The following is a 12,848-nucleotide window of genomic DNA, read 5'->3' as shown; positions in this document are numbered from 1 at the left end:
ACAGAGAAGAAGTGGGGAAACTACAGGACAGTAATCTTGACATCGGTGGCAGGAAAAATAATGGAGTCACTGCTGAAGGAAAAGATAGTTAACTTTCTAGAATCCAGTGGGTTACATGTTCTGAGGCAACATGGCTTTACCAAAGGAAAATCCTGAAAAACAAAATTTGATTGATTTCTTTGACTCGGTGACCAAAGAACTGGATCAAGGACATGTGCTTGATGTAATCTCCTTGGATTTCAGCAAAACCTTTAATACAGTTCCTCAGAAGAAAGTCTTGTATAAGCTGAGAGGGCTGAACTTAGAACCCAAAATGTTGACCTGAATTGGAAACTGGCCGTCAGGTGACAGAGGATGGTGATAAATGTAGGTCACTTAGAGGAAAGCAAGGTGGAGTACCTCAGGGATCGGTACTGGGGCTGAAGGGTTAGAAGGAAAAGCTTGTCTTTTTGCTGATGACACAAAGATAGCTAACAGAGTGGATATGCCGGAGAGAGTAGAAACCAAAAATTAGAAGAATGGTCAAAGGTCTGGCAGATAAAATTTAATGTGAAGAAATGCAGAGTGATGCACTTGGGATGCAGAAATCCAAAGGAGATGTAAGAGATAGGAAAGAGAGATTGATCAGTACATCTCAGGAGAGGGACCTTGGGATGATGATTTCTGAGGATAGCAAGGTGACAAAACAATGCGATAAGGCGGGTGGCCACAGCCAGAAAGATGTTGGAGTGCATAGAGATGGGTATAACCAGCAGAAGAAAGGGGGGTGTTGGTGCCCCTATACAAGTCATTGGTGAGGCCCCACTTGGAGTATTGTGTTGCGTTTTGGAGGCTGCATTTTGCTAAGGAAGTAAAAAAACTTGATGTGGTTCAGAGTAAAATGACGAAAATGATATAGGGTTTGTGCCACAAGACATATGAAAAGCAACTTGATGACATGAAGATGCACACTTGGGAGGAAAGGAGAGAAAGGGGTGATATGATACAGACATTCAAATATTTGAAAAGTATTAATATACAAACAAACCTTTTCTCTATAAAGGCAGAGACAGAGAAGAGGTGGAGTGTTCTCTCAGTGATGGGAAAAATAATGGAGATACTGTTGAAGGAAAGTGTGGAGGAGTTTTGTTGAGGACGTCCTCGCAAAATGTCCTGATGGAGGGGCGGGGAAACCCGTATTATCGAAACAAGATGGACGTCCATCACTTGTTTCAATAATACGGTCATGGATGTCCAAATCTTGAAATTTTGGTCGTCCTTAGAGATGGTCGTCCCTAGACTTGGTCGTTTCTGATTTTCGGCGATAATGGAAACCAAGTACGCCCATCTCAGAAACAACAAAATACAAGCCCTTTGGTTGTGGGAGGAGCCAGCATTTGTAGTGCACTGGTCCCCCTTACATGCCAGGACACCAACCGGGCACCCTAGGGAGCACTGCAGTGGACTTCATAAAATGCTCCCAGGAACATAGCTCCCTTACCTTGTCTGTTGAGCCCCCCAAACTCCCCCTAAAACCCACTACCCACAACTGTACACCACTACCATAGCTCTTATGGGTGAAGGGGGGCACCTAGATGTGGGTACAGTGGGTTTCTGGTGGGTTTTGGAGAGCTCGCTGTTTCCTCCACAAACGTAACAGGTAGGGAGGGGAATGGGCCTGGGTCCACCTGCCTGAAGTGCACTGCACCCACTAAAACTGCTCCAGGTACCTGTATACTGCTGTGATGGACCTGAGTATGACATCTGAGGCTGGCATAGAAGCTGGCAAAAAATATTTTTAAATATATTTTTTTTGAGGGTGGGAGGGGGTTAATGACCACTGGGGAAGTAAGAGGAGTTTATCCCCAATTCTCTCCGGTGGTCATCTGGTCATTTCATCCACCTTTTTGTGCCTTGGACACCCTTTTTTTTTTCCATTATGGGTCGAGGACGTCCATGTGTTCGGCTCACCCAAGTCCCGCTTTCGCTACGCCTCCGATATGCCCCCTTGAACTTTGGCCGTCTCTGTGACGGAAAGCAGTTTGGGATGTCCAAAATCGATTTTCGATTATACCGATTTGGACGACCCTGTGAGAAGGACGCCCATCTTCCGATTTGTGTCGAAAGATGGGCGTCATTCTCTTTTGAAAATGAGCCCAATAGTTAACTTTCTACAATCCAGTGGGTTACAAGATTTGAGGCAACATGGCTTTATCAAAGGCAAATTGTGTCAAATGACATGAGTAACGTAGTAAATGACAGCAGATAAAGACCTGCATATTCCTTCCAGTCTACCCAAGGTGCCCAAAACCTCACAGGAAACTCATAAATTACCTGAGCAGCTTGGGGATGGGACTTGAGTTGGTAAACTGGATCAGAAATTGATTGACTCACAGGTGACAGAAGGTAGTAGTAAACAGAAATCACACAGGGCACAATGCACAATGTTTACCATGCTGTTAACGTTTGCTTTAGAGTGTCTCTAGCCAGTCTAAAGCAACATTATTTAGCAAGTAATGCATAAAGGGGTTTTCCGTGGCTCTAACTTGTGCTGTTAGCAGCCATCAAGAACCCCTTGCAAATGAGCTCATTAATAATGAGCATCGGGAGATGCACAGCTCCAGGGGTGCCTAGCTCTAATGAGCTAATTTATGGCTGCTCTGGAGCTGTCAGAAGGAGGGAAGCAGAAGCAGACAGCTGCAAAGGCTGCCTGTTTGTACTCCCCTACCTCTCACCTCTGTGACTGCCCCCCTCCCTCCCCCCCCCCCCCCCCCCCGCACCAAGCAAAGATGGCCCTATGGCCTAGGGACCCCCCCCTCCCCCGCACCAACATCAATTGCCATGGTGGCCTAGTGACCCCCCCTCCCTGCACCACCCTGACCCACCTTAAAAGATTATAGACAGGAGAGCATGAGCAATACCTCCCACCCTCCTAACTCTGGGCCCCAGTTCTTCCAAAATGGCTGGTGCAATCTGAGATGCACTGGGGAGGGCCTTATAAGGATACATCAGACTGGGCTGGGCTCCATCATTTTGGAAGCAGCGGGGATCCAAGGCAGGAGGTGTTGCTCCCACCCTCTTGCCTCCAACCTTTTAAGAAGGGTACGGAGAGAAGGGGATGGGTCAGGAGAGTGCGGGGGATCACTAGGCCACCAGAGCCATTGATGCTTAGTGTGGGTGGTCAGGGTTGGATGCAGGTGTGCATCGGGAGCCGTCAAATGCATTTGACAGCTTGGACTCACAAACAGCAACCGATGCACAAAGAGGGATCCATGCATCTCATTTGCATGCGATCACCTGTGTGTATCACTTGCTGTTTGCGGCTCGCTAAATTTTACAGCTACCTGTGTGCATCGAGCCCTCAAAGACAATAAAGGTGAATAATGGAGGGCCTCAGGGATTGGTACTGGGCTGATTCTATTCAATATATTTATGAGCAACATTGCCGAAGGGTTAGAAGGAAAAGTTTGTCTTTTTGCAGATGAGATAAACATTTTCAACAGAGTGGCCAACCAGTGGTAGTATGCAACATTAAAAGTGATGTACAAAAATTAGAATGGTTTAATATTTGGCAGTTATAGAAATTCAAAGGGGCTGTATGTGATAGGGGGCTGATATACATGGACCAGGAAAAGGACCATAGACAGCTTGGTTGGTCGTTCTGTATATATTCAGATAATGTACAGTTGATTATTCCAATGAAGGATAATGATACCTTGTGAGGCACCAGATTTGCTCAGTGTTAGAGAGTATACTTGATCGGTTTAAGTTGAATGGTCTAGTAGTGAATATGGATAAAACAGAGCTATTGAGCATCAATAAATCGGAAGCCTTTCCATGTAAATTGGATTTGATGCTATGTGGAATAAACATAGAAACCATTGTAGAGAGCGTGAGAGATTTATGTGTTTTGATCTCTCCTGGTTTTGATTTTGTAACCCATGTTCAGCGATTAAGGCAGCTTATGAAAAGACTGTCCTAACTTTATTCAGGCAATTACCCAGGCCCTGGTCTGAATATCATCCGGCACCTGGATAAATGTCAACAGCCGCTAATGACCAGATATTCAATGCCAGTGCCCAGATTAGGCCCGGCCGTGATTATTAAGATCTAATTCAGCCCACAGCTGTCGCAGGCTTTAAACCTGCTGACCACTGTAGGCTAAATTTTGGCATCTTATGTTATGTTCCATCTATTTCATAAAGGCAACATATGTGTCTTTATAAAATTACTGTGAGGAAAGCAGATGTAAATATATGCATGTATGTGCCAGTAAGAATTAGTGCCAAATATGTGTATTTTATAGAATATGTGCACAAGAGCTAATCTTGTGCCTGATCTGCCCCTGGGAATGGCTACAGGTATATCATTTTAAATGAGGACTCTGTGCCTGCCTGTACACATGTATACACAGGGGCAGACTGACAGTGATCTGGGCACCGGTGCAGAGGGGGGGGGGTCATTGGGCCCCCCATGCCGCTACCGTCCCCACCTTTATTTCCAGTGCCCCCAGCCCCCTGCCTTTATTTCCAGTAATCCCCCTTTGCACACTACAGCCCCCTGGGCCTAGCTAATGGCCTTGTTGCCTCTTCGGGGGCAGGAAAGAACCCCACTCTTTCCTGCCCACCATCACTGCTCTATCAGGCACCGCCACTTCTTAATGGTTTCCGAGACTCCCTGCGGCAATCTCATGGCTCTTGGCAGCCATTTTTAAGACGCAGCAGTGCCAGACACAGCAGCAGCAGTGGGCAGGAAAGAGCAGAGTTCTTTCCTGCCTCCGAAGAGGCCACTAGATCACCAGGGCCCTTCAAAGTAGGCCAGGGTAGGGCCCACTGAGGCGCAGGAGGGGGAAGAGAGCCTCTGGGCCCCCCCCCCCCCAGAGCCTTTGGGCCCTCAGGCTCTGCCCAGTGGTCCATATAGTCAGTCCACCCCTGTGTATACATCAGGTCATTTTTTAACTGACTATTTAAGAATGTAAAAATCTGTTCTACATGTTTAAGCCCTCCATAAAATTACCCCCAAAATGTTTGGAGAGACTGGAAATAAGGAAACAGGCTGTGCTATAAATAATACTGAACAAATAATACTGAACAAATTTATACATTTTAAGTGCAAATAGGTTTTCTAGATCAGAAAAGAGATATCCAAATCAGGCCATTCACAATTTCCAGGGTATTTTATCACTCACTGAATTTTGTGAAATACATATAAGGACACAGGACAAGCACATGTATTTGGCAGCACATGTAGCAGGAAAAGCCATTTTACAAAAACCACATTCAGAAAAAAAGAGCATCACTCAGGGCCTTGTCTATATAAGTGGCAGATTTTGCTATTTAAACCTGTAAGTCCTGGATTTTGTAAATTTCCATCTCCAGGGGGAGCCAATGAAAGAGCCAAGTTCCAAAGCTCAATTTTTTATTCTTTTCAGCCCAACAGAAGTTGGAAAGGATTATACAAAAGGGGTTGAGCAATGTCTGTCCATCTGTCTGGGAGGAAAATAACTATTGAAAATTTAATGGATTTGGATAATATTTGGAATTCCAGAAAAAACAGTGAAAAGACACAGTGTTCAAAAATGGGCCAAATTAGACCAAGGATGTCAAAGAAATAAGCCCCCCCCCCCCCCCCCAAAAAAAAGTCTCAATATATTTGTGTGAGAGATGCAGTTCCAGCTTCTCCAGTACAGAAAATTAGGGCCGTAAGCCCAATGTGGTATTACCACTCACCATAAAGGAAGTACCGCCGGGCTACCACACCAGCCCAGCAGTACTTCCCACCCCCAGCAAACTGTCATATCCAGCACTATAAAAATTATTTCTTTGTAGCGCCGGTGTGTACCCGGCAGTTAATCGGGCAGTGCCACATGCTGCCCGGTTACCGCCCAGGTTAGCATGGGAGCCCTTACCACCACCTCAGTGGGTGGCAGCAAGCGCTTGCACCATTTCTTAAAAAAGAAAGACTACCTTTTTACTGCTATGTAAAACATTTTGGCGCAGTTTGGAAAAGGGGCCCCTTAGATAGTGAAAATCAGCAGTTAGGTGATTGCTCCTTTCAAACTACCTCTCCCTGCTCTCTACACTCCCAATCCACAAACTGCCCCCCCACCCCCTAATACTACCCACCCAACATTTGCCCCAGTCACAGAACTACCCCACCCAGTAAATGCCCTACACTCCATTAGCTGTCCTCAAACATCTCACCCCCCCCCCCCACCCCCCCCCCCCCCCCCCCCCGGCAATTTTCCCCACTACTTTGCAAATTACCCCACCCTCAAAACTACCCTCTGCAAACTGCCCCTACCATCAAAAACTCTAACCCTGTAACTTCTTCACCATCTTGCAAACTGTACCCATACCCAAAAACTACCCCCCTGTAGCTGCTGTGGCTCACTCCAGACTGTACCTACTTCCCAAAGTTACCGCTCTACAACTTCCACAACACACCCATCTGCCCCCTCCACAGATACAACACATGCACAGCATATACACGAGATACACACATATTATTTCTTACCCCTAATCCATATTTCATCATCTTTGCCGTTGATTTTACTGTGAAAACTACTGACAATCAGGCAGTTTTCTTATTGGTTGCTATGTGTATAGCCCAATTGGCTAACTTTGCACATACTTTAAAGGATAATTTCTGCTTTTCTCTTAACTCTCTTGCACGGCCTCCTTGTCCATTTTGACATTTCTTCTCTCTCCATGTCCACCATCCATCCATAAATGCCAATGGAGATTTTTTTTTGTTTGCTATAGGCATTTTCTGTGGAGAAATAGAAAATTCACACCCCTTGAAATCTGTGTGTTCTGCATGAATACATGTATAAGTATCACCTTTTCTAAAAGTAGTGCTTTTTAAACATGTAAATCTTCTACAATCATCTCCTTCTTGAGTAGCTTTCTGGAGTTAACATTTCTTTTCTCAGATCAGGTAAAGAAACTGCCACTGGTGTTCTTCAAATGCTCTAACTTTCTCCAGGTTCATGCATAGGAGCCAACTTTTCAAAATGATTGGGGATACTGAATTTTTTTTTCAGGTGGTGCATTTCCCCCCTCCTCTCCTCCCCCCTTCTCCCCTCCCTCTCCCCCTCTGCCCTCTCTCCCTCCTCTCCCCGAGTTCCAGGCCCCCCTCCCTCTCCTCCGAATTCCAGGCCCCCCTCTCCCTCTCCTCCAAGTGCCAGTCTGACCCCAGCCCGACCTCTTCTCCCACAACAGACCTCCGCCCTCGCCTTCCTGTGTGCCGCCCAGAATTTAAAACTCATCTTACCTCAGGGTCCCAGCGACAGCAGTGAAAGGCTAGTAAGCTCGGTGCTTCAGCCTTCCCTTCTCTCTCAGCTCTGGTCCCACCCACATTTCCTGTTTCCGCAAGGGCGGGACCAGAGCTGAGAGAGAAGGGAAGGCTGAAGCGCTGAGCCTGTTCACCTTTCACTGCTGCTGCCGGGACCCCAAGGTAAGATGAGTTTTAAATTCTGGGCAGCACATAGGAAAGCGAGGGCGGAGGACTGTTGAGGAAGAAGAGGGCGGGCACTGGGCAGGTTGGGCTGACTGGAAAAGGAACATCTGGCGGGCAAAATATTAGGGGTGCTCGAGCACCCACGGAGTTGGCACCTATGGGTTCATGTATCATTCCTGTTTAAAGCAGCTTTGAATTTTAAGCATTCACTTTCATTTTCTCTTGCTCTTCTCTTTTTCAGTGCAAAGTTGTCCACCGAACATGCGTTATAACCCATGTGGCACGAGCTGCCCCGAAACCTGTGCCAGCAGTACAACTATGTGCAACATGATGTGTGTGGCAGGCTGCGTCTGCCAAGAGGGTTATGTGCGGAGATGTGATAAAAATGACGTGTGTGTACCTAAGAGCGAGTGTTACATCGGAATGTGTTCAAACAAAAGCCCTTGCAAACCTTGCCCTCCAGGTTCAATGTGTCCAGCAGTGTGTTTGCCTCCTGACTACTAAATGTTTTTGCTGTTGCTGGCAGTGGATTTCCTGGGCTGTTGTCTGATTTCTATTTAGCTGATGCCTCTCTACCTAGTTCTCAACAGAAAGCCATCATGCACCACATTGTTTTATGGTTCCCATCAGTCTTCCTATACTGATCTCTTAACCCCTTATCAGAACTGACTTTCAAGGTAGCCTACTGTATGTTATTCAGGTTAACCTAGTTCTTAGAACCAGTTTAGATATATATTCATGACTGCTATTTAGAAACAGTTTGGGGCCTTGAAACCTGGAATGGAGAATCACTATCTTACAGTGATAGACAATTCCTCTTATCAAATGTATTAGTAAATCAGCCTGGTTTGCAGCCCTGAAGGCTAGCCACAATGAATATGTATCGGATATATCTGCATACATGGGATCTAAGCAACATATTTGTTCAGTATGACTACCATAAACCTCTAGCTGGTTTGCTGCTTCAATGATTAGGGTTCTACAGTCCAGTCTTAGATTTCAGGCCAGTCTTAAGTGTTAGGCAAAATTAGGGTAAAATGTGCATGAAGCCTGCAGTCCTGTTTCCAGAATGATTTTCAAATAGGGTCTCATGTGTCTGCAGTTTGATGTGTTGAAAGTGCTTTAAGAGAATAAATTCCACAGAAAATACAGGCAAATGAATCTTGTATGGAAACATTGGAGCTTCTCCCAAAGGTACTACCAAAATATGCTTCCAGCTCAGCTCCTGAAATGTTTGCGACCTTGTTCAATGTCCTCCTAAATAAACTGCCATATATTTGTCTACATTCTTCTTGTATGAAACCAAGTGTGAAATGTGATGTGGGAAATATAATTCACACTGTACTGAGGGAGCAATACAACAAACCAGATTTTATTTCACTGCAACTGAATTTCTAACTATTTAGTCCATTCACTGTACTGTACTTTGTTCACTGTTAGTTTCATTAAAGTGCCAGCATACACAGAACAATATAATCACAAAGCAATAATTATTTCCAATGTACAATCTGGCCACAAAATAAACTGAAGGAAGAGTAGGGGCTCATTTTCAAAACTAAAAAAAGAAGTCCAAACAATATCATAAGGTGATGGATGCTTTTCTCTCAAAACATCCAAATTGCAATTTTTAGTTCAGAATCTTTTTTATTGAAAACTTTTTCACCATTACAAATGAAATGTAACATTCAAATACAATATTGGAGCAATATTCATATTCAAGTATCAAAGATAATACCATCAAATTCAATTCTCATTTGCAATAATAGAGAAGAGGAAAATCCTGTACATTGGGAAGAAAGGTTGGTTATGTTGAACTTGCCAAAATACAACTGCTGATGTGAAGTACTAGTGGAATATTTATGAGCGATGAACCAATCTATACCAACAGTATCTATAAAAGCTTATTAACTGACAAAATATGCAAGCGTATATATCAACAGTACAGAGTTATTGAAATTATAAAGACTGTACATTTTCACAGAGAAGAAATATTGGTTCCCAAATTTTAAGAAAATGGCCAACTCTATTAGCCTTTTCTGCTATTTTGGCCTCATATTTGTAAGTAAGGACATATGGAATTCCACAGTATGTAAAGGAAAGTTTACTATTATCCTTCCATTCTCGTAATATGTCTTTCAAGGCAATTGATAATATCAAATAGTTTGCATTGTTCCACTGATAAGACCTTCCAATACAGGTAGAGCAAAGATTAATTTGTTGGTAAGAAATGGAAAGTTAACATTCAATACAGATGAGATTCTATCCCATATATGATTCCAGTACATATGTAGATTGGACAGGAAAGTAACATATGTTCCGTTGAACCAACATCTGAGTTGCAAGACCAACATAAATTGGATAATTTATGATCAATTCTATGTTTTCTAACTGGGGACCACATTGATCTACTGCATTGTAAAAAATAAAAATTGTAAAATTGGAGCAGAGGTGAGGGGCATATTTATTTTAGTCCAAAATTAAGACCACTGTTTCAGTTAGAGAAACAGATAATTCAGTCTGAAGTATATTCTGGAATGTATTATTATTATATCCAACATTAGATAGAAGGATATTGTAATAGCGAGGTGCTGAATTATCCACAGCAAAGGCTTTAGATAGAATGTTATATATTTCAGGTGATTTAAATGATGTGTTTTTTCCTACTAAAGCTGTGGACAGTGCAGACTTAAATTGAAGGTATTTAAAAAATTGATTGTTAGGTAAAGAGAAGTGTACCTGTAATGCACTTAAAAGTAAAATATCATATCACTACTACTACTTATCATTTCTATAGCGCTATTAGATGTACGCAGCACTGTACACTTGAACATGAAGAGACAGTCCCTGCTCGTCAGAGCTTACAATCTAATTAGGACAGACAAACAGGTCAAACGAGATAAGGGAATATTAAAATGAGGATGATAAAATAAGGGTTCTGAACAACTGAACAAGGGTTAGGAGTTAAAAGCAGCATAAAAAAGGTGGGCTTTTAGCTTAGATTTGAAGAAGGTCAGAGATGGAGCTTGACGTACCGGCTCAGGAAGTCTATTCCAGGCATATGGTGCAGCAAGATAAATGGAACGGAGTCTGGAGTTATCAATGGAGGAGAAGGGTGCAGATAAGAGAGATTTACCCAGTGAACGGAGTTCCCGGGAGGAATGTAGGGAGAGATGAGAGTGGAGAGGTACTGAGGAGCTGCAGAGTGAATGCAACCAGATATATCATTTAGATTTAGAATGCCCTTAGTTATCCAAGTGTTCCGAAAAAAGGGAAATGTATTGATTATAATGTGAGGATTTCCCCATATAGGGGCCTTGTTTGTCGTTAAAACAGAATGTTTTTTTAAATTTATCAAGTAGATGTATACGCAACAGGGTAGTGTGTACTATATTATATTCAATGTCAGGTGAATTATAAGTAGAACCTATTCTAGTCATTAGTGGAATAGAATGCGACAATTGTTGTTCTATTTGTAAGGGTACTGAATCATCCAATATATCCAAAGACCACCAAGATGCTGCCCTTAGTAGGAAAGCCTGATTATATAGTTTGAAATCTGGGCATTTTACACCACCCTTTCATCTAGGAGATTTTACATTTTTAAGGGATATACAGGGGGAGGGGGAGGGGTTGTTGTTCCAGATAAAGGCAGTGAGGATTTTATCTATTTTCATGAAGAATGTTCTGGGAAATTTAAGTGGTATCATACTTAATAAGTAAAATATTTGTGGAGCAATCATCATTTTTACTGTTTCCAGTTTACCCCACCATGATAGGAATAAGTGATTCCATCTAAGGCAAAGATTCTGTACAAGAAAGAACTCTAGTCATATTTTCTTGTAATGTCTCTGCTAAATGTTAGACCCAGATATTTAATCCCATTTTTGCACCAGAAAATAGGGGCAGATGATAAGTTGCTCTTCATACAATAAACATTAATGCAGTTTTTGTCCAGTTTATTGTATAACCAGATAGTTTTCCAAAATTCTCAATTAGTTTGAAAATGTTAGGAACAGATATTTTAGGGAGAGATACATATCATAAAACATCATCAGCATAAGCTGATAATTTAATTTGGGTTTTAGCTAAAGTAATGTCGTGGATATCTGAGGAGGAACGTATGGCAATTAGGAGTCGTTCCAAGGCTAAAATAAAAAGTAGAGGGGATGGACGCCCCTGTCTTGTTCCCCTTGTTAAAGAAAAAGATTGTGTTAGTGATCATTGATAAACAGCCGAGCTGTGGGACTGGAATATAATATTTGAACCATATTTATGAAATTATCAGCTAATCCAAACCAGGGCCATTATAGAAAAAAAGACATTTCCATTCAATGTAGTCAAATCCTTTTTCAGCATCTAGTGAAATGACACAAGCTGGTATCTGTAGTATTTGTGCTGCTTGTATAACATGGAAGAAAAATTCTAGTATTATCAGAAAATAATCTTCTTTTTATAAAGCCTGATTGGGATGGATGAATTAGTTTAGATATAATTTGGGATAGTCGATCAACTAGTAATTTAGCATAAATATTGCAATCATAGTTTAATAAAGAAATAGGTCTATAATTTTTAGCTAACGTGGAGTGGCATAATCGAACAGGGCGCCCAAGTTTTCATGAGGGTGTCCTCACAGGACAGCCCCGTAAAGGGGCGGGACAACCTGTATTATTGAAACAAGATGAACATCCATCTTTCGTTTCAATAATACAGTCGGGGACGCCCAAATCATGAAATTTAGGTCAACCTTAGAGATGGTTGTCCTTAGGTCGTTTTTGAGATGGTCGTCCCCGGTTTTTGGCGATAATGGAAACTGAGGACGACCATCTCAAAAATGACCAAATCCAAGCCATTTGGTCATGGGAGGAGCCAGCATTCGTAGTGCACTGGTTCCCCCTCACATGCCAGGACACCAACCGGGCACCCTAGGGGGCACTGCAGTGGACTTCAAAAATTGCTCCCAGGTGCATAGCTCCCTTACCTTGTGTGCTGAGCCCCCAGAACCCACTCCCCACAACTGGAAATCACTACCATAGCCCTTAGGGATGAAGGGGAGCATCTAGATGTGGGTACAGTGGGTTTGTGGTGGGTTTTGGAGGGCTCACTAAAACTGCTCCAGGGACCTGCATACTGCTTCGCTCCAGGTCTCAATCTCTTTCCATCTGCTCCCCCCCCCCCCCCCCAGGTCCAACATCTCTTCCTCTCCCCTTTGCTTCAGGTCTGTCTCTCTTCCCTCTGCTTCCCCCTTCCTTTGCTCTAAGTCTCAGTCTCTCTCCCCCCCCCCCCCCCCCCCAGATCCCATCTCCCCCCTCATCTTTGTTCCATGGTCTCTTTCTCATCTCTCCCCGGGGGTCCAGCATATCTCTAACCCTCCTCTCCCTCTCTCCCTGCACAGGCCCAGCTTCTCTCTA

General features: G+C 43.3%; 1 protein-coding gene across 2 annotated transcripts in view; it reads left to right on the top strand.

Moving 5' to 3' along the window:
* The window catches only part of LOC115474306 (venom serine protease inhibitor-like), a 187,787-nt gene extending 179,061 nt beyond the window's left edge, over window positions 1-8,726 (top strand). For both annotated transcript variants that reach the window (XM_030209730.1, XM_030209733.1), the window contains one exon: window positions 7,682-8,726. In XM_030209730.1, the coding sequence (XP_030065590.1) occupies window positions 7,682-7,944 (263 nt within the window). In that variant the 3' untranslated portion in view covers window positions 7,945-8,726. The remainder of the gene's footprint in view (window positions 1-7,681) is intronic.
* Window positions 8,727-12,848: the final 4,122 nt, after the last annotated feature.

This window comes from Microcaecilia unicolor, chromosome 7 (genome assembly GCF_901765095.1).
Source record: "Microcaecilia unicolor chromosome 7, aMicUni1.1, whole genome shotgun sequence".
NCBI lineage: Eukaryota > Metazoa > Chordata > Amphibia > Gymnophiona > Siphonopidae > Microcaecilia > Microcaecilia unicolor.
This window is presented reverse-complemented; position numbering and strand designations above follow the sequence as displayed.